The sequence below is a fragment of the Gracilinanus agilis genome, chromosome 1, assembly GCF_016433145.1.
Source record: "Gracilinanus agilis isolate LMUSP501 chromosome 1, AgileGrace, whole genome shotgun sequence".
NCBI classification, from domain to species: domain Eukaryota; kingdom Metazoa; phylum Chordata; class Mammalia; order Didelphimorphia; family Didelphidae; genus Gracilinanus; species Gracilinanus agilis.
Window position 1 is genome coordinate 20,517,308 of NC_058130.1, and position 22,669 is coordinate 20,539,976.

Genomic DNA, 22,669 nt, shown 5'->3' on the forward strand with positions numbered 1-22,669 from the left:
CGGGGCCGAAAAGCCAGAGGAGGAAGTGATGACAAGAGGCTCGCCTCACGGCCCGCCCTACGCCGCGCCGACACCAATAGAGTGCGCAGGTGGTTCTGTGCCGACCCCTCCACGTCCCCCTTTTAATCAGCTGTGTACCGATTCCGCAGCTTCCGCTCCGTGGCATCTTGGGAAATGGAGTAAATCTTCGCCGCCCCGCCCTTCAAGGGCGCGGCCACTCATTGTGGTGGCAGAGCCTACTCTGCGGCTCCAGGCCCGCCCAGTTTGTCATGTGACCAGAAGCCTGGGCTAGAAGAGAGGAGGTCTCTCCTACGGGAAGTAGGACTGGAGTCAAAGTTCGTCCGAGGGTTGGGGGGTAGTTTACGTGTGTCCTTCCGGACTTCCTCCTTCAGGCCACGCAGCTTCCTTCCGAAGCCTGAAAGAAACTGAGCTTCAGGCCAGGTTTTCTTATTGCAGCCAAGAAGAAAGGTGGAGGAGGAAGAGAGCTTTTAGCTTTTATTTTAAGCTTGAAGGAAGGGGCGCTCAGAGGTCAATGAGGCATATTGTACAGATGAGGAAACTGAGGCCCACGGGGGCGGGGATGTCAAGTGACTGAGGATCCCAGAGTTAGAGCAGGAAAGGGTCTGCACAGAGGCCAGTGAGGTCTGTTGGACAAAGGGTGATACTAAGGTTGACATGATAGGATCTTGAAACTGGTAGGAACCTCTGGAGCCAACTAATTTAGGATGCCTGCGCTATGGGGGAGGCGGGACTGAGACAGAGGAGGAAGTGACGGCAGGAGTCCGCCTCGCCGCCCACCCCACACAGAACCAAGGCTAATGGGGTTCCCAAGCAGTCCCGTGCCGCCTCCTCCACGTCCTCTTTCCGCTTCGAGGCATCATGGGAATTGACGTATTTTCTAGGGCGCAGCCATTGTTTGTAGTGGAGCTATGTCTCGCTCCGGTCCCGCCCTGTCACGTGACAAGCAACCTGAGCTGGGGGGAGCTGTCCCTCCTGCCGGAAGTGGGGCTAGAGTCAAAGTTCGCGCGAGAGCCCAGGCAAGTTTTTCGCGTTCTTCCGGCGGTCGACGCCCAGGCCACGCAGCTCCCAGCTGGTCAGACCCTGAACATCCTGGAAATCGAGCCCTGGGGCATTGCCCTTACTGCCCTCGTAGGATGGAGGAGAAGAAGGGAGCTAGAGCAGGAAGGGGTCATGACTCCATTTTTGGATAAATGAGGAAACTGAGGCCCATGGGGTGGGTTTTCAAGTGATGGAGGGTCCCAGAGCTAGATCAGGAAAGGGCCAGCCCAGAACCTAATGAGGTCTGGACAGAGGGGTAAACTGAGGCACAAGAGAGTTATGATTAGATTTGGGCCCTTTCATCCCACATTTATTTACATATGAGGACTCAGAGCCACACAAGGAGCAAGGGAAATGCTGTTTGATCCCCGGGCCTCTGCCTCTAGAGCTGCTGTACATTTTATTACAAGCTTGTTCTCATGAGAATGGAAAAGTCAGTATCCATAAGCACTTCAACTCCCTAGTCTTGGCTCCCACTAAAGGTCCTCATGGGGGGTTCCCCTCCTTCAGGGACCTGAAAACTGTTAAATCATTCAGCATCACAAAAATTTTCTAATCTGCCCTTCAAGGCTTGGTTTATTGCATATTCTAATGAACTGGCCTGCTTGCTAGTGGATTACCTTAAAAGGTAATGGGGGGGCAGCTGGGTAGCTCAGTGGAGTGAGAGTCAGGCCTAGAGACAGGAGGTCCTGGGTTCAAATCTGGCCTCAGACACTTCCCAGCTGTGTGACCCTGGGCAAGTCACTTGACCCCCATTGCCCACCCTTACCAATCTTCCACCTATGACACAATACACCGAAGTACAAGGGTTAAAAAAAAAATGGGTCTTCTGATATGGGTTTGAAACCCAGCTCTGCCATTGGTTGACTGGCAAAGTCCCTTAGCCTCTCTGGGTGGGAGTCAGTTTTCTCACTTGTAAAATGAGGGAGTTGGATTAAATGATCTGAGATCCTTTCTTTAAGCCCTAGCTATGAGCCTTTCTTGCTTATCCACACTCGGGCTCTGTCTTCCTTCAGTACCAGAATTTGAAAGCAGTAACTGGAAGCCTCATTTGAGCAGACCTGGCCTCTTTTGCTGCAACAGGGCAATATTACTGAAAACTTTTTGTTCGCAAACGAAGGCAACACGGGGCCTAAAAAACATGTCCCAATTCTCTAGTGTGGTCACTGAACTCCGCATGTTCATCAACCAGGGCGGGAATTTATCTTAAGGGGTGTGTGTGTTTAGGGCACAGAGAGAAGTGGAAAAGAGGAAGATGGTTTGTTTGGAGCCTTGGAAGTTGAGAGTATTTGCTTTTAATGCATTTTCCTAATTTTATTTTGAGTTTCCATTATAAGTAAATTGTCTCTTTTTACTACCAAAATGTTATATCACAAGATCAATACAAATGATCATAGGGAATATTTTCAGAGGAGAATTCTTAAAGCAAATGCTTTTTTATAATCAAGCATTAAGTATAATGGGAACCTAAAGTCTACCTTTTTCAATCAATTGTGTGATGATAAAAGTATTGCCTAGCTCGGAACATTGAACATGAAGCAGTACCTTCTAATGTCCTCATCAGGAGTGTCTTCCAAGGATGGATAGATTATAACAACATTTTTACATATTTTGTGAAGTGCTCTGGTGCCTTTTTTTATTGTAATAAAAAAAAGTTGGAGGTTTTTGTGTTGTTTTCCAATGCCACTGGTATAGACCAATAGATGGAGTCATTTCAAATATGGCTTTCCTAGCTGTTAATCCTTGATGTCTTTTGTTTAAAAACCTTGAAAATTAATCCTTCGGTGATTTCAAAATTGTTCACCTTCAATCTGGTCCTCTGAAGGGTCCATTTGGGTCAGAGTCAGCTGTTTTTACCATATTCCTTTTCTTCAATACCAATTCCACTTTCACATTCAGGACTATAAGTGTCTTGTCACCTTTTTTCTGTTGCCCTCCTAGTTTGTTTAATGCCTTCAGGGTGACTTTGCTTATCTGGAGTAGCATCTTGTTCCTGAAGGAGGAGGCTGACTTTACAGCATTCAAGCTATTTCCTGCTAGTGTGACCCTAGGAAAACTCTATATTCATTCTCCTCTGGACTTTGGTTAGGAAGACCTGAATTTGAAACTTGCCTCAAACATTTTGTAGCTATGTGACTTGGACAGATCACCTACTTCTTAGCCTCAGTTAAGTCACTGGGGATAATAGCAAGCCTGCATTTGTGTGTGTCTGTGTGTATGCAGCACAACACTGATATTCCTCTGCAACATATCAACAATGACTTATGGGGCTTATTATTCAGGAAATGAAAGACTGGAAAAGGAGAGGGGCCAGCCACGATCTAGAGCAAGAAACAAATGTGCCATGTAGGTGATCCACTGCAACCCATGAAAAGTTTTTTTAAAACTCTACGGTCTTTTTCAAAGGCCTCCATTTATGGAGGATTTATGAAAGATAAGCAAGAATTTTCACATGATGAGGTATTGGGGGGGCTGCTGTCTACACTGCCAAACAGTGTGCCCATATCAATGAAATAGTGAATCTGATTCAAAAGAGCAAGCATTTCTCAAAGCATGTGTTCAAGGCATTATGCTAGGCAACTGGTCTAATTTCTGACATATGGTTGAAAACAAACTTATTTGGCTTTAATAATTTTCATGTTATATATTAAAATATGCAGGGGCATAAGAAGCAAGCTCTAAAACTCCTAAGAACCTAAGAGATTGCTAATGTGGAATCTGAAGTTATTACTTGCAAAGCAACTATTATACAAAAGTTGGAAGCCAGGAGGGCTTGTTCAGAAAGAAGAGTCTGATTGCAGAAATTACATTTTTATGTGGGCATTATATCTAGACAGAAAAAGTTAACAGTAAGAGACTTGAACCTAGCTTGTCCTATTCATTTGACTCCATGCTGCTTCTTTTGTCTTAAAATGTAAACAGCCCCATCTTCAGCAAAGCATCTCTAAGTTTATTTCAGCCCTGTTAAGCTGACACAATACCCTGCCACACCAGTGGCACTATACATAGAGATCATCCTTTGCTATTCACCACTAAGAACTATGAGTTCTATTTCCTTATCTGATTTTATTGATGGGGCTGTACGGTCCAGTGGGAAAAGGACTGGCTTTGGAGTCAGAGTCCCTATGTTAAAATTCCAGCTCTGTTTACCACTCACTTGAAATGTTCCCTTACCTTCTGTCTTAAAATCTATAATATCAGTTCCAAGGCAGAGAGTGGTAAGGGATAGGCTACTGGGGTTAAGTAACTTACCCAGGGTCACATAGCTAAGACGTATCTGAGGCCAGATTTGAACCTAGGTTCTCCCAACTCCAGGCCTGGTGCTCTATCCATTTTGCTATCTAATTGTGCCACCCTCCCCTCCACTTTTAAGTTTTTATTTTTTACTGTAGAGGTTCTTAATGTCATTTGCAGCAGCCTGGTGAAATCTAGGGACTCTTTCATAGGGTGTTTTGAATGCACAAATATTATACATGGGATTATAAAGGAAACCAATTTTAAATGCAGTTATTAAAATTATAGAAAAAAAACAACTTCCCAGACCTCAGGTACAGAACCCCTGGCACTAGATTGCCTCTGAGATGTCTTCTAGTTCTGGATGTATGAGGCAGGGCCCACAACGAGGATTTAGAGAATGGACAAACTGCCTCCAATTAGAGTTAGCAAGAGAAATGACCCCCACTCTACCAGCTGGGCTTTGGAATCCAGGCTTCAGAGAAGACCGGTAGAACCCACTTGAAAGCACTTTACCAAATCACTGATTTTTGGAATTAAGAGGGTTTTTATTTCTACTTTTTATATTGAAGAGGAAAAGGAGTAATAAGTTTTTTCAGTAGGAGACCCCCTGCTGTACACATTGTCAGTTGGTGACAGACAAAGGGTGTGGCTGAGTGTGGTTTCTAAGTTGCAGACTTTGGGAAGGGCTTTTGTCTCTGGGTTCTCTGGGGAGAGGATGTGTGACTCGCTCTCTCAGGGACTGTGCAGAGACTGAGAAATGGATTTAAGGCCTTACTGGCCTTACTAATAATTTGGGTAGATAGGTAGTGATTATATGAGATAGAGCAAGAGAGTAGGCGAGGGCTTCGGCAGAGAGATGTAGGGTTTTCTAGAAAAATTTAGTTGGGACTGGGATCTTGGGTATAGTTACAAGATATTGTAAGATTACTTTCACATTCCTCCTTCCTATTTCTTATCCATATTTCCTAATAATAAATTGTTTTGCATTTAATAAACTGCACACTGGCTTTTGATCAAACTGCTCCCCAAAATTTTACCCTTCACAGAATGAATCTGAAGAATGCTGATTCTCTTATCTGATAACCAGTTTCTTTCTTGAGACATGATCAAATAATTGAAAAATGGTATATGAAGAAATTCTAGAATTGGTACTGTGTAAAAAACAGACACTTGATGCTATATGCACAGGATGGTACTGGCTCTTCAATAGGTCATTGAATCTGCACTCTCAGCAGTGTTTACTTCTCTGGGATGGGTTTTACTTACTCTACTAGTTAATTTTTACAGCAAAGTCCAATGAATCATTTATTCCACAAATGCCAAGCTCCACATGAGGCAACCAAGGCAGATCCTTACTCCATTATACACCCAAGAAAGCTGCATGTGAGAGATGAATTAACTGGACCCATTATCACAAAGGCAGTAAGTTTCAGAGGTGGAATGAAATCTGACACCAAGCCCACTCGTCTATCCACTCCACCACACTTGCCTCTCACAAGATGACTGAACTAAAAGGGTTTTGGGAATCCATCAGATCCACTGGTCCCTAGGTAGGACCGTTTGGCAGCCAAGCACCTGTTTTACCTGGTATCATCTACATATTTGCAATATAAACTCTTACGGAAGGGGCTGTAAGTACACAATAAATAATTGTTGAATAAATGATCAATTGGACTTGGTTATAAAATCAAAGGAAAAAGGAAAAGAAAGCACAATTTAATGCTCAGCATGATTTTTCTACCTCCTGAAATAGTACTAAATCCATCCAATCCTATTCTAGTGACTCATCATAGCCTAGAGGTGATCCTGGTTTTCTCAAAGGCAATGCCAGGGGAAGAGCCTAAGATCTGCCAGATCTTACCATGAAGGCCCCATGAAGATCATAGGTCAGTTGTCCAAAGAGTCACCAGGCTGGCTGATTCCGGATGATGTATTTCTCAACATAGAAGGGCTACAATCTTAATTATGGGAGGTGGGACCTATACAGTTAGAGTTATAGAAGATGCCTACCCACCTAGAAACAGTGTGTGGTGCTGGGCCTGGAAGATCTCAGTTCAAATCTGACCTCAGACACTTTGTGGCTGTGTGATCCTGAGTGAGTCACTTAAAGCCTGCCTCAGTTTCCTCATTTGAAAATTGGGATAATAATAAATCCTACCTTCCACGGTTATGTTGAGGACCAACTTGCAATATCTGTGAAGTACTTTGCGTGACTTCTTGCATGCAGGAGGCATAGATAAATGTTTGTGCCCTTCTCTGTCCCCTTGGGAGGATCAAATGAATGTATATTCGTAAAGTGTTTAGTGGAGTGCCTGCTTAAAATAAGTTTGTTTTCTTCTTAGCACAAAATAAGACACAATATCACAAAACCTTTTTAACACACAAAACTTTAATGGGCCACTCGCAGACCATGACCACAAATTCCTCCTCCTCCTTAGAACCTCTTAGTCAGTAGAAGGCACAGAACATTCTAGAGCAACCAGAAAGCCAAAATTCCTTCAGATGCTGGTGATGGTGGCCACAGGATGTGAGGGGGTTCTTTAAACAATGGTCTCTCGGACAGGAGAGAATCACTGAAAAATGAAAAGCTTCCAATCAATCTCAACTTCCTAATCATTTGAGGGTCCTCCTACAAACTCATAATTTTTAGTCTAGCAGTAAGCTATGGAACGTGATATGGTTGTTGATCAGTATTACGCTGCAGGTAAATACAGTATGGAATCTGTGTAAAGAAACTAATGCCCTATTGATGGGCATTCTTGATCTTGCTACTCTTTTAACTGTGCAAAACAATGTATCATATAGTGGCATAATTTTAGAGACATTCATGATACAACACTATTAGATTTCAGCTTCTGGTCACAAATTGTATATAAACGGTATGAATATTAAAATACATCTTTTTAAAAAATATACAACGGTGACCATTTGTACCTAAATAATGCTTCTCAGAAATATAAGAAATCCTTTATAATACAAAAGTAATTGCCCCTTTCCCCTAAGGAGAACTGTAGGCTAACAAAATACCTCACCTGATCCAAGGCAAACTCTTCATTTAAAATAGGATAATAAGAGCATGTTTTCCTAACTGAGGTATGATCCAAGAGACCGTGTCTGTGAGAAAAAGGTTAATGTTGTCAGATTCTCCTGGGGAAGAAGCACCCTAAGAGACATAACCAGCAGAGAACAACTATTGTTGCTTTCTCCAGCCTCTTCAAATTTGGTTTTCTGGAGGGTCACGGGATACCGAGCTATATACACACATCCTCATGTGCCTATGATCTTGGAGTGGCTTTTGCAGGAGACTGATTTTAAAATGCAAACCACATAAGTGATATTTTAGCAGCCCCCCTCTTTGGTTTCCTGCCATGGAAAACAAAGGATTCCAGGTCTGGCAACAATAGAAAAAACTCTGTGAGGATGCTGGTTTTTGTTTGTTTGTTTGTTTGAAGACAAAGATGACACTCTTAGATCAATACAGAGACTAACACAAAAGGCCTGTGAATGCTCTTTTCCTAAGAATATTTTAGTTTAAAAATACTTTCTCTGTGAGGTTTGTATGTCAGTTAGGAGAGATGGCTTTGAGGAAAAGCACCCAAGCTAGTTAATCTTTAAGGGTAAAAGGTAACAGTTTCTCCTCCCTAATTCATGATTAGTTCTAGAAAACCTTTCCATCTTTGGAAAAATTGGCAAAATTTTAAAATAGCAGAGAAATAAATGGAATGAAAAAGTATGGGGCAATAAAAACATTGCTACCAAGAAATGTTCTGGGAAGGAGGCGTCCACAATTTGTAGTTAATGATTACTCAGTAAACTACTTGGAAAGGGCGAGTCAAGACCAGCAGCTCAGTTTTGTGAAAATGTAGGAAAAAGGAAGGCACTAATTGCGCATTAATTAGTTATAACTCTACAAGGACAGCTCAAGACTTTTTCCTTCCTTTAAAAAAACATATAGCCAGTGTGAGCATGACATTGTTTCTCCCTGAGTTTTCCCATGTTTTGACATGACTGGACCCAGCAGCACCAGTGTCCAAAGGCTGCAATGCCAGCACCGCAGTCTGGGCTCATGCTGTGCCAGCTTTGGCCTTCCAGGCCTCCCTCAAGAGCACTTGTTCTTAAGAACAATGACCAACCCAGGAAGGCCATTCCACCACATGCAGACTTCCATACTTAGAAATAATGCAACAGTTAGTCTCATTAGAAAACAAAGCACCCGCTATCCTCTGGGCTCCTCTGCCATTTTGCTGGATTTCCTTGGGGCATCTTTTTGCTGTGTTTGGGGGCTCCCCATTCCACCATTCTTCTCATCTGGGAAACGCAGGAGGCAGCCCCTCATTCTGTGCCAGTTTTGAGCAGTATGCCCTGCAGGTCTTCTGGCAATGCTAAAATAATTGCATCTATGTGTGTCTGTAACTTTTCCACAGTGCCAGGTTTCACAGGTAGGTGATCCTGATGAGCCTGTAACTATATAAGAAATATGTAATATAGTCTCTGCTTCAACTCAACATTTATTAAGCACCTTCTATGTGCTAAGCTCTATGGGCACACAATTAATAACAAGTAAGACAGTCCTTGCCTGCCCTCACAGAGGTTACTTAACCTCAAGGATTAATATATGATCTAAAGTAAGTAATTTAAAAAGATTAATTACTTAATTTGGAACAAGACTTTATATCTTCTTTTAAAGACTTTTTTAACTGTCTGACACAGAAAACTTTAAACTGCCTAACCCTGGCAATTTACAGCAATTTATAGTGTCCTTACTGGGCATTTTGATGAGTGGTATCTCTGATGCACAGACTCCAATGCAGTAATAACCCTCATCTTTATCTTCCATCTTAGAATCAAGACTGTCTATCAGTACCAAGGCAGAAGAGTGGAAAGGGCTAGGCAATGGGGTTTCAGTGACTTGCCCAAGGTCACTAGGGAAGTCTCCAAGGACAGATTTTAATCTAGGACCTCTGGTCTCTAGGCCTGGCTCTCTTATGTGTTGAGCCACTTCACTGCCCCCTCCCCTTAGGCAAGTCTTGGGACTGAAGAAAAGGACCAATGTTTTGGGAAGCCTACCCTGGCTTCTTTATTTCTCATCTCAAGATCACAGGCATGTATTCTCAGTAGTTTTTCTGTATGGAGTGTACAAAACAATCCAAACTCAAGGCCTGGTATGAGGAGCACCACTTTGGTGAATTCCTCACACAAGTCAATCCAGGTTTAGTTCTCCCATCTACATACCAATTTACTCTTCAGCTTCAATACAAGGTCAACTGTCTCTACTTCGGTGTGTTTCTGGATCCAGAGAAGCAAATCCTATAAAAATGTAGCAAACCCAAATGAAGACAGTTGTACAAGTCTTTTCATACACTTTTACATGCTGGTGGTTGAAATTAAAATGAGAGTCTCTTTGCAAGAGGAGGTAAACAATCCACCAGGAACACAAGTAATGAAATCAAGAATATGATCATCTCCAAGTCTCTCCTTTATGGCAATCCCATTGACCATGAACCTCCGATAATGATTCCAATTAATGAGAGCCATTAGCTCTTACTTAGCCACTGAGTACAACATGTCACCTTGGACCCTTTAGAGCCTCAGTGCTGACAGGGACCTTAGGGAGCACCTAGACTACATCTAGCCCTTTCTGCAGAGCTGTGCTTACTAGAACCTAAGGCCTGATTCCTACACCACCTGTTAAACCATGCCAACACTGCTGCTGCCTTCTCAAAAGTAATGCTTCCTGAAAGTCCTTGATTGTGATTTCCTTCAACTTAGTTTCCAACTCAAAAGTCACCATTGGTGTCCACTGCTCTGTTAAAGTTACTTCTAAATTAACATAAGCAAAACTTTTATATTTAAAAAAGTTTTATTTAGAACATTCTTTAATGAAACTTCACTAAATGAAAAAAATTCAAAAAGCCAGTGATCTGAAATAAATGGATAAGCACAATCACCTCATTTCTATTCATATCAAATGTCGAATGTGGAATCTATAGAATGGAAGTCCATATTTTGCACTTCTTTCTATGGAGTAGGGCTTCAGAAAAACCTATCTGAGGATAGATTTCCGCCTAAAAATATACCTTTTCACTTTCTTTAAAAGAATTTATGTAAAAAAGAAGTTAAGCTATTTTCAAACCTCTTCACAAAGAGCTTCTAAATGTAGTGCTTCCAGTTTCTGGGTCATCTCCTTCTTTCGAGTCCTGAACCAGCCATCAAAGTTTGGAGATTTTAGAAAATGTCTTAAGAGAGAGAGGGAGGGGGAGAAAACCAGTCAAGCAAACATGAATTCTGACTCTGTTATTTCTCCATATCAGTCTTTCCTAACTTCAGTTCACTGAACTGCGCAAAGGAATGAGACCCAACATCCTGGCAATCTGAGCCTTGAATTTTATGGCTAACCTGCATGTGGGCAGAAAAAAATCAACTGACCTGTACAGTCCTCTCCAATCACCCTTCAATCTGGAGGTCAGCTGAGGTCCAGCTTTCTCAAGTGTTTTCATAAATTCTTCTGGAAGAAACTGTCTCAACTGTGGTGGGCTCTAACAAAACAAAAGTCTATTAAAGCACTGGAAAATAGTATGTTTGTGGAACTCAATTCATAGGCTGGGAATGAATGAAATAAATTGGAACTTTGTGAAAATATGCATACCTTCCATGGAGAAATGCTCTTCTGCAGAGGCATTAAGCTTGCTACATATCTTTCCTAAAACCAGAAGTAACACAAGTTAATATAAGGGTTATAAGTCTTTGTTCTGCATTCTTGCCCTCAGGGTTGATTCATTTGCCCCAGGCTTCTGTAAAATTTTTCATATCAAACTTCTAAATAGATTTGGTCCTAGTGAAGCAAACAGAACTAAGAAAACAATATCCACAATGACTAAAACAATATAAACAGTAAGAAAAACCAGAAAGGTGCCAAATGTCATCTAATTATAATGACCCAGCTTGTCCTCAAGGAAATATGAGAAAATGCAACTTCTTCTGGAAGTCAGGAGACAAGGGGTTTAGAGCACAGTGTATATATATCATCAGGCTCAATATGTCAGTTTTGCTGAAATGCTTTCTTTAATCATTCTTAAGATTTTTATCACAAAGGATGATTTCCTGGGTGGGACAGAAGAATATATTGAGAAATAAAGGTGATGTAGAATAAAAGCAACAATGAAAATGTAAAATTTAACATGTCTGCTTAAATTAAGAAGATGAAAAGGTTAAACATTACCCCCGCCAGTTCTCTCTGATCATCCCTAAGGGATCTACAAATGATTCTCTACAATCTATTTAATTAAAGAGCTCGCTGAACCTGTTTCCCTATTACCAAAACCAATCTTAAATCCAAAATGAAGTGGGGGAACGTACGGGAAAAACCCAATAGGGGAATGTGGCCTGCTTACAACAATTGGAGAACACAAAGGTTTTCTCCTCAATGACTGACTTTCCTTTGCTATTTCCCATGATCCTGCTGTGTCTCTACTCCTAACCTCCATCAGAAATAATGGTAACTAAATTTTGCATGACTTTAATAGAGGAAGCCTCCAACTACCAAAGGTCCTCCCAGTTAGGCTTAACTCTGTTACAGAGCAGCCATCCTTGTCTCTGAGCTGGCCTGGAACTGAAATGGCCCCTATCAGGCCATTAGAAAGCCAGTATACCCGAATGGCACCCTCTCATCTTTGACATAAATACAGAAATCTCCAATGCCACAATAAATCTGCATGAACATCAATGAGATATTTTTGTTTGGGGGACGGGGGAGGACAGTGTCAGTCTGACAAAAAAACAAAACAAAAAAACATTAAAACAGGATGAGGCCAAAAAGGCTCCTCAATGCTGACTGTACTGGTCTGAACAAGGAATGCCCCATGTCTACCCCCAAACTCAGCTTTTATAAATCTGCTGGGTATTTAAGACACAGCCTAAACCTCCACCGTCTCCCATCCAGCAGGAGCCACAGTAGACAAAACATCCCCATTGCCCCTCACACCCAGCTGTGCCCTTCTTTGGGCTGGTGCTGGCGAAGCAAAGGAGATGGCTTGCAAGCCCTGGCTGCCCTTCCTCGCTGGCATTCTAGACAGAGATCCTAAGAGATCAGACTCTGAGCAAGGCTCATCAATGCTCCCCCTGGCTGGCCATCCCTGAACCTAGAGATGATCGGTGCCATGGATGCCAATGATGGGGAGGGGAGCTCAAGGAGTCACTCTCATATGTCTGTGCTCAGGGCCTTTTCTGGAGCTCAGATTCCCACTTCCAGAAAGGTGAACCAGGACTTTGCTCCCATTTAGGGAAATAGCTCGATGATACAAAGCAGACAAGGCCGTGTGAGGAAGACTCAGGTGAGGGGATTCTGCAGCCTGCAACAACCCAGCACCCCATGTCTGCTTGCCATTTGCCACCTCCCTACTTTCACAGGGAACCTTTAATGCTGTGACACCTTAATGTCATGTTAAATTAGTAATTAGTAACTGACCTGGCACAACATCTTTATGAAACTGAAGCTTATTTACTTTTAGGGGGGAAAAACCCATTTCTCCCAACTTGGTAGGATGGTTTTTATTAGTGTGGTCATTTTCATTTTAATTAATGTGGTAAAATTACCTTTGTGTATTTTTTCCTTTTGAGGAGATATTTGAACTCTAATGCTTATCATCTAACCAATATGCTAAATAGAATGTTCACAAGGCAAATCATGGATGGAATCCCCATTAGGCAAAGAAAAGGAAAGGAAAAGCTTTGGGCACAGCATGCAGGCAGTCAGAATAGCAGAATGTGCGGTGGAGCTGGCAGTATCTGGGAGAACTACTGCAAGATCCATGTTTGCTCCAGGAGAAGCAGAGGGGCTGAGACAGAGAGAGACAGTGGGTCTGTACGGGAGCACGGGCACATGGGCACACATGCTGCCCGCCTGACTGAGGCAAAGTACACAATGCTGACTCATCTCGGGGGGAGACCGTATGGCCTTTTCTGTCTCATCCTGTGGAATCTACCCTACGGTCCAGGGCATGCTGTAGGCACTCGCTGAAAAGCTAAGTTAAAGTAAACATTCTACAAAAAGAGAGTCAACTAGATGGCAGGATAATTGTATATTCTAGATAAAAATAATGGTTTGGTTTCAGGAGAGGAGCAGAGTTCCAGCTAAGAAATTCTTGTTAATTTACCAATGGAATGATGAAGCTCTGAGTCAATTCCAAGAAATAACGTCGAAGAATTACACTTTGGGCCTCAGAAGGGCGCTTCTGCTGTACTCCCTGAAAGAGAAAAACGACATCTGTAATCAATCTTCAATTATATGGCAAAGAAGCAAGATGTCCTTAAAGAAGAAGGTTCTAATTCCTAAAAAACAGCCATTTGGGCTTGTTACAAAAACTCAGAACTCTAGCATGAAAGCATTGCAGTGGCTCATGTCCTGTGCCGTGAAGCCTTCCAAAAATCAATGTCAGAGTTAACTCTAGATTGCTTTTGCTCCCTGAAACCCCTAGACCTTAGTACAAAGATCTCATTCCACATGAAAAAAATGCCTTGCCTCAATTCAATCCTCTTCCCATCTCTCCTGTCTCTGTGCCATTGGTCTTTAGTGAATGAACGAATGAAAAAGGCCATATTAAATGCACACTCTGAGCCTGGGACATGTGCTAAACTCGGGGCTCCAGACACAGTCCCTGCTCTCAGGGATTTCACATTCTAAGGGAGAGCCAAGATATGGAGAAGGTTTACCAGCAAGTCACCAAAAAAAGGCCTGGTGGTCCTTAGGGTACACAAGAGCAGGGGTCATGATCTTGGTTAGTATTACTTCCATCGATGATGACAGTTAGCCTGTGTGTGACAACTACTATGGGCCAGGCACCGTGCTAAGCTCTTTGAAACCATCTCATTTGATCCTCACAACAGCCCTGCAAGGTAGGTGTTCTTGTTATCCTCGTTTTACAGAGAAACAAAGGCAGACAGAGATTAAGTGACTTGCCCAAGACTGCACAGTCAGTAAGTACCTGAAGTCACATTTGAACCCAGGGCTCCAGTCTCTGACTCCTTTGCTTTATCCACAACCTAACTTTTAAACTGTTATACAGCAACTGAAGGAAAAATATATTCTCCAAGTCTAGCTTTACACTTTGAATGGCCACATCCCAGAGTACCAGATTCAATTTTGCAAATCTAACAAGCTCACAGTCCTAGGCCAAATGGAAATTATTTTAAATGATGAGCACAACGGCTCCCCAACAACTAAGAATTGTCACAGAAAGCACCATGTGCAAAAAAGACACTAGTTGAAATGACTTTAACTTGGCAGGCTCGCCACATCTATGAAAGCCTGTAGGCTGCCTTGTAGCCTCTGCACAGGAAGAGCATCCCCTGCTCTGGGGCTCGAGCCCTTCCAGGGGGGAGGCAGCAGGTCTTTATTTTATTCTCCTGACCTGCCTGAAGCCTTTGCACAAAAATACTCCAAGTAACCAAATTCTTGGTGGCCACACAGAGACACACATATGGCCTAGTAAGATGCATTCAGAAATGTTTTAAAAAGAATTGCCTTCTAGGGAAAGCACCCCAATAAAGAGCCTTCCAAAGTGGAAAAGTGGCCACAGTGGGTCCACCAGGCCTCTGTGCAGGCTGGAAAATGCAGAAGACACAGATAGCACAATCCTTGCCCAGGGGGAGCCACCACAGAGCAGATGCTAAAAAAGGGCTTGCAGAGCTCCTAGCGGAGTTCCCTCCCCTGCCAGCACTCAGAGCTGAGAGGGTCCTGGAGGCAATCATGTGGATAATTTAAGTTGGAGGGTTTAAAGCCCAGGCACGAGGTTCTCAGGAACCAAGGGAGGGGAAGGAAACAGAACCACCACAGCTCCAGGTACATGAAGGGAAACAACCGTACAAAGCTGGTGGAGGCTTCCGTTACGTGGAGTGGAAGATATGATGAACCGTGTTCCTCCCCTCTCAGCAGCGAGGTGGGGGACCAGGGGAGTGGAGTGCTGAAAACACTCTCAGGTGAGGTTGGCTTTAACTGTTTTTCTCCCTTCGGGTTCAAAGAAAACATGGCACGGCTCCTTATCTGTGGGGACTGGGTCATGATTGCAATATAAAAAGCAAAAGGCATCAATAGAACTCAGAATATTTGTTGAAAAATGTGAAACAAACAGCTTATCCTTACATTTTACCTGCCGAGGAAAAAGAAGCTCCGTCCGACGTAACCGGCAGGTTGACTCAATCCTAAGCTCCTTGAAGAAGCTGTTCTCTCCTGGTGCAGTTCCCTCCTTCCCACCCGCATCCCCCCATACCTGCACGTGAAGCTTAATAAATGTTTGTCGAGAACGACAATTTCTAATTACCTTCTGTAACTGTTTTATGATCTCTTCATCTCTATTTAAAAATGGCTTATAGGAAGTGTAAACTCCTAGAGGGGGAAAAGGAGAGCCATTAAAAAGCGTCCCACATGTCGTGGCAATATTTAATTAAGAACACAAGTTATTACCAGGTTTAGAGTCCAGGGTCTTTAGGTTCTTCAGTTTTTTTACTTTGACCTGCTTGGGAATTTCACCTGCAAAAATCATAAGGGCTTGAAATTGTTCTAATTATATACAGGGTCAACCATAACCAACATAAAGAGAACACAGTCTTTTGTAAGCCTAGATGAGGAATAGCCAACTTCATTACTTAGCCAGGAATGTCACAGCTAAAACACGTTGCTTAAATTTGCCAAGAATTGTTTTTTAAGCCTTCGGAAATCATAGAATTCTAAAACAGAGAACCTTGGAAGCATTTATACCAAACATATGAAATCTTCCACTGAAATCCAGTCCCTCAATTATCCTTCCTTTACAAAAACAATTTTTCTTGCTTTCAGAATATAATTAAAGGCTTATTCCTATCTGACACCCATGCAGCGCCGTAACTCCTGAGCACGTCCCTGCAATGCAGGAAGGGAAGCCACTTCTAGATGATCAAAGTGTGTGACGGTAGTATTGGCATAGACCGAGCAGAATGTATAAACAACAGGGGCGGCTGAAAGGAGCACACAGCACGGTCGTTTTGGAAGAGCGGAGGGAACTGGAAACGTGAGGATAAATGGGGGTCAGCAGGGGATAAAAGGAGCCTCAAAGAAGAGGCAGACAGGTCCACGGCTCTAGGCAGCCATGCAGTGATGGACAGTCGGGGCTGCCCAGCTCTTCCTGTGGCTAAAAGACCTTTGGACAGGAACGGACAACAAAAACTGCTAAGAGAGACGCACAGTAACAGAGAAGCTGACTGCCCTGTGTGAGCCCAAGTGCCTGACCCAGCTGAATTACCTGCTGCTGTGCTAAGAGAGCTGGCAGGTGTGATTAAAGCCACCAGCAGGGCCCCGAGCCCAAAGAACCAGCCAGCCTGGCTTCATCGAGATCAGGCCCTGCCAGAGCAGCCTTCTTTCCTTTCAGAGAAGATGGCTAGACTGTAACTGAGAGACAAACAGCACAGCAGGCACAGGGCCAAGCCCCTGCTTCAAATCTTGCCATGGACTTGCACCAGTGACGTGATTCTTGGTGTCTCAGCAACCCTCTAGGACTGTAGGGAGAGAATTTCTACAAATCCTACTTTGATTAGGGGACTCCTGAGGCCAGTTCACCTGGATTTCAGCAAAGCATCTGAAAAATCATGCCACTTTTTAGCAGAAAAGCCAGAGCTGTGGGCCAAACTAGAGAGGATTCAGATGGGATTCAAAACTGGCTGAATGGCTGAACCAGAAACATGACTAAGTTGGGGTGGCATCAGTTTGGCAGGAGGGATCCAGTGGAGCAGCGTGGCCCTGTGCTGCTTACTATTTTCACTGATGACTTCAACAAATGCTTATTAGATCTGCAGATGACACCAAGCTTGGGGAAATGAGTGCACACACTGGGATCCAAAAAAGATTCAAAAAGGCCTGGAAAGCTAGAACCCTAGACCAAATCTAAGATCAAATTTAATAGAAAAAAAAACCAAGTCTTATACCATGATTCAAACATCAGCTTCCCCAGTATAAGATGGAGGAAAATCATGGCTAAAAAGCATTCTGTCTGAAAAAGCTTGAGGGCTCTAAAGGACCACGAACTCAACATGAGGCACAATGCAACTAAGAAAGTAAAGGCCACCTGCCTCGGCTGATCCCCGGGAAAGGCCAGTGCCTTGGTCTGGCCTCACCTGCTGTTCTGTGCTCAGGTCTCGACACCAAGTCTAAGAAAGACCATGACGAGCCAGAGGCCACGGAGGAGGCCAAGCAGAGGTGTGAAAGGCAACCAGATCATGGAATGCCAGAGTCGGAGGGAGGAACCAAAGTGGTTTAGCTCGGTGAAGACAAGAAAGCAGATGGGAGGCAAACACAAGCCGTCTAGTCTTCACTATATGGAGTCAGCCACCTAGAAGAGGACTTGGCCCATTCTGCTCACACTGGCAAAGAAGTTGCAAAAAGGCAAATTTTATGCCTGATGAGAGGAAAAAAATGTTCAGAATGTCTCACCAATCACAGCCAGGAAAGGAAGGCTGAACTGGGCTATCCCTCATGAAGGGTCTTCCAGCAAAGGCTAAATGAGCCCTTAGGTAGTATACTGTTGAGGGAATTCTTCCTTATTCAGCTGCAGGATGGCTTAGGCAGCCTCTGAGATTTTATGGTTTTCTAAGTTAAAGCAAACATTTTACCTTTCACACTTAGGGAATTAAGAGACAAACTGGTCAGAAATTTAGAAAGTTTTTCATTCATAATTTCAGATTAAATCTTTTTAAGGTAGCAGGCACAAGAGCAATTCTTTGAATTATGAATTATAATTAAATTATGACATAAAATTACTCTATAATAATCTAACATGCCTAGCTCAGTGCCTGACACATAGTAAGTACTACATAAATGCTAGCTGCTATTATCATTATTATTATATTTCTTAGCATAATAACATTTTTCATATTTTGAGTTTTATATTTTGTCTAAATATACCAAAGTCTTGCATATAATCCCAGGTTTAAAAAATTCATCTTTGGATCAATCCCCCCCAGAAATGCTGTATTTTGCCAGTGAGTACTGACTACCTATGTTTCCAAAGACTCTGAATTAGGCTGTAGAATTAAACCTCAGAGGAAGAAGAGTTAGGAATTTTATTGTTGTTCAGTCTTTTCAGTCATGTCTGAAACCCTTTCGGGGTTTTCTTGGCAAAGCTACTGAGTGGTATGCCATTTCCTTCTCCAGCTCATTTTACAGAGGAGGAAATTGGGGCATGGGTCACACATCCACTACCCTGCACAATGGGCCACCATGATCCATACTTATCCCATGGCAAACAATGACATCAATAAATAAAAATATGAAATGGCCATCAGCCCAAAGCAGCCTGGTTCTGCTTATTTAGCACTAGTAAAGTGGCAATAAAGAGGACAGTGGTAAAAAGAATCAGAATATTTAAGGACTGTTCCCAAGCATCACTTGAACTATACAAATGCCAACTGGAATCTCTTTGTCCAATATCCAGTAAAATAATGAATTCCTAGAGAAATTAAACCATGTTGATAGTGGTATTTTCACTAAAAAAGAAACCAGAAAGAAGTAACAAGTTACCACTAACTGGAAAACTGGCTGGCAGATTCTCATTGAAAAGGCAAATCAAGGAGGAACTGCCTGGTTTAGTTTCATGACTAGGAGGGAGGCAGATTCATCCAAATAAGCAAACTCATTCCTCAACGTGTTTCCCCAATCTATATGTACATCTATATATATTTATAAGATATATAATATCTTAAACCCATACCTTCTGTCTTAGAATTGAGACAAGTATCAGTTCCAAGGCAACTTGGAGCAATCAGGGTAGGCAATGGGGGTTAAGTGCTTGCCCAGTCACACAATTAGGAAGTGCCTGAGGCCACATTTGAACTCAGGACTTCCTAACTCCAGGCCTGGAGCTCGATCCAATCCACTGTGCTGCCTCCCTGTCCCTTCATATGACTTCAATGGGTTTTTAAAAAATCTTTCAACACATGGTTGGCAAAATCCAATTAAGAATTGAATTGCTAGCTGGGAGGGAGATGATACTCTTCCCTGCCTTACCTTTTTCTTTCCTTCTCTCTCTGATCCTTTTCATCTCTTCCCTAGGCTGGGACAACAGAATTGTCAGCGCTAGACTGTACTCTCAATTTGATGCAGCAAACATCTTTTTTTACACTAGGCAGACAGCCAGGAAGCAAAAGTAGTGCCATTCATTAGCTAACGCAGTTGCCTGGAAGAGTTCCATTAGAGACGCCCGTGGGCTGACCACACTAATAAACTGTCATCTGTCCAAACAAGGAGCTCAGACTACAGGGTCACCAAAGTTCCTTCTTGCTCTATAATCTCAAGATTCTAAAGAGCTAAAAATAATCCAACAAAGAAGATAAATAGGTTTTTGCTGCTATGGAGTCTCTTTTCTAAGGTCGCAGCGCAATGTCCGTCCTGGAAGAACTTGTACACTGGAGCGCAGACCTGGCCCAGGGATGTTGCCTAAAAGGTTTTGCCTTGAAACTGACCCCGGTATGGGGGTCAAAAGTGAAAGCTCTCCTTCATAAGCTACCCCACCTTTAAAGTACGTCCAAATGGCCAGGACATTCTTTGTTAACCAAACACAAACAGAAATTCAAAGGCTCCAAAAGGAGTTAACGTGGTCTACTGTATACTATTAGTTCAGGCCTGCAGTTCCAGCTCTGACAGTAAGTCCACCAAAGCATGGCCACAATTCATCTGGCCTTGATGGTTTCTGAGAGTTGTCCCGAGGCCCCTGAGGCCCCAGGAGTGTCAGATGGGGGCCTTGAAGCCAAGCCTGCCCGCCTCTCTCCATCCTATCCCCACACAGGCTCTGGGGCGGAAGATGCCAGGCTCCCGAGCCTTACACAGTTCAGTGTTAGGTAGGGTATAAACCATCCGTGTAAACTCTAATGTTGTCACTGGGGGAAGAATGGAACCCTAAAGGAACAAGGACAAGCCATGGGCTGTGGGAGGGCACTTTCCCCTGGAGGGGGGGAAAGCCATAAAAAAAAATTGATGCCATCTCTTTCTATCAATATCTACTAATCCACAAAACTCTGGTCCCACACAACAATCCTTCCTGTCTCAGCGCTAAGAGAGGGAGAAACAGGCCCTGGTTTTGATAACAACCAATAAATAACATGCTTTGTAAGGGCAGCTTATTTGACTAGATTGTGGGTTGATGAGAGTCTTCTTGTATTAAAACAAGACATAGTGAATAATATTTTTTCATAAGAAAAATGTTCTTTAGGAAGGGGCTAAATTTCTTATCTGGATCCTTATTAATTTCTAGTGTAGACATAACTTAAATAAAATTTCTTACCCTGCTAATGACTTCATGATAAAGTTCTATTAATCTGTACAGAAATCATGGAGAGAGGCTTTTTTCACTAGAAAAAAAAAGGAAAATTAACAATAGAAGACTATATTACAATCACTTGGGTTACTAGGACAAATCTGCTGAACTCACAAGCCAATATGGGACAATGGGCAGAGGAAAGGAGCAGAGACTGACTTTTTTCTTTATTGGTTATTGCAGAACAGCCCACCCAGTTGCTGGGTGAAAGGCAGTTTGCTTATCAGGAGCTCCTTAAATCTATGAAATCATAGTTCTGGACAAAAAGACATTCTCACTGATACGGCTGACCACCTGAGCCTAAAGGATGGACCTCATTCTGTAGGGAGGGTGGTCTTCCTAAATCTGGTCAATAAAAGCAGGCTGAAAGCTCTAAACTAGTTTCAAGGCCAACAAGATTACCTATTTATATACATAAAGTAAGAATATTTAAGCAACTAGGATTTCAGTGAAAGATAAAAGTGTAAGCTGTTTATATTAATTAAACAAAAGTACTTATACCAGGTCGCCTTGTGACATTTCTCTCTAGACGGGTTCAGAGTGCCACAAGATAATTTTACAGAGTTAAGAAACATGTTTTAGGTATAACATCCCTGATTAAATAATAAAGATCCAAAGGGAGAAAATTCCTTTCTCCCCTACAATGTGAAACAAATTAAAATTTATCAATGAAGAACATCACACATTGTTATTCTTTTGGCATCTACATATTAATAAGTTATCCAAATCTATTAGAAAAGTATAAGATGACAAATATCCAACTTAAAATTTATTCAAGTAATTTTGTGAAAAATATAAATAAGTGCTTATGCTAGGTAGGTCCTGCACTACCACAAACAGTAGCTATCCAAGGAGAGAGATGAGACAGTCCTTGCCCTCAAGCTTACCTGTGAATAGAGAGGGACAATGTATAAAGGGGAGTGATGGCCAGAGAAGGGTGTTTGATGGTCTATCCCCAAAGGACATGACTATGAGGGTAGAAGTTAGCAAGGCAGGGATGGGGAGAGCCACAGTACAATACCATTTTCCCTCTTTTAACCCTTTACCTTCTCTGTCTTAGAACAGATACTAAGTACTGCTTCCAAGGCAAAGAAGCAGTAAGGGCTGGACAATGAGGGTTAAGTGACTTGCCCAGCGTCACACAGCTAGGAAGTGTCAGGCTACATTTAAACCCAAGTCCTCCCATCTCTAGGCCTGACTCTCAAATACTGGGCCACCTACCTGCCCCTCATTGTAATTCCTATTAAATTTTTAAATGAACATGTTTCTAACACCAGAAAATTCCACTTTTCTTGAAAAGTGTTTATTTTGTAATTCAGTGTTGCATGATGCTTCCTAAGGCCTTCACTGCTCTGGAAGGCACTTTGGGGGAGAGGAGGGATGTCACATCCAAAGATGCACAGATGCTATCTAACGATCCCAAGTCGATACCTGGAGACTGCATAAAGCAATGATGTTCCCTCTCCATCCTTGAAATTAATTACATCAATGTTTACTCTGAGAACTGGCAGAGTTTGGTGCTTGGAGAGATCTGAAATGAAGGTATTACAACAAGAGCAGGGCCCCCTGGGCTGAAGTACAAAGAGCTCTGTCTCTGCCTCTTCCCCCACATCTCTCCCACTTTCCCTTCGTCTGGCCCACCGTCCCCACCACCCCAGAGCCATCCCTTCTCGGCTCCTGCCCAGACTACCGCCACAGCCTCCTGACGGGGTGCTCTCATTCAGCTTCCCAACAGCTGCCAATGACTTTTCTAATGCCTTGCTTGGGCTAGCTCACTCCTCTACTCATAAAGCTTCCCGGGGCACCCTACTCCTCTATAAAAAAATGCCCAGTCCTCTCTCTGAAATTCAAGGTCTTTCACAATCCAGCTGCCACTTATTTTTCTGGACTCTCGGCACTCCATCCCTTTGGGGAACCTGCCTTCTCGATGGCCTGCTTGCTAGGCTGCAGTGACAACATTCATCCCATTCTCCCGTCTTTGTGCCTGTTCTGCCATGCCTGAAATGGGCTTCCTTCCTCACTCACTTTGCTGCCTCGGA

At 42.9% G+C, this 22,669-nt stretch overlaps 1 protein-coding gene across 1 annotated transcript in view; it reads right to left on the reverse strand.

Annotated features, from left to right (window-relative positions):
• Positions 1-6,667: 6,667 nt before the first annotated feature.
• Positions 6,668-22,669, reverse strand: part of DENND6A (DENN domain containing 6A) — a 63,133-nt gene continuing 47,131 nt past the window's right edge. Inside the window, exons 13-20 of the mRNA XM_044658713.1 lie at positions 15,755-15,820; positions 15,612-15,676; positions 13,449-13,538; positions 10,943-10,996; positions 10,723-10,832; positions 10,430-10,532; positions 9,529-9,603; positions 6,668-8,760 (exon numbers count right to left, since the gene is read on the reverse strand). Of these exons, the coding sequence (XP_044514648.1) occupies positions 8,629-8,760; positions 9,529-9,603; positions 10,430-10,532; positions 10,723-10,832; positions 10,943-10,996; positions 13,449-13,538; positions 15,612-15,676; positions 15,755-15,820 (695 nt within the window). The 3' untranslated portion in view covers positions 6,668-8,628. The remainder of the gene's footprint in view (positions 8,761-9,528; positions 9,604-10,429; positions 10,533-10,722; positions 10,833-10,942; positions 10,997-13,448; positions 13,539-15,611; positions 15,677-15,754; positions 15,821-22,669) is intronic.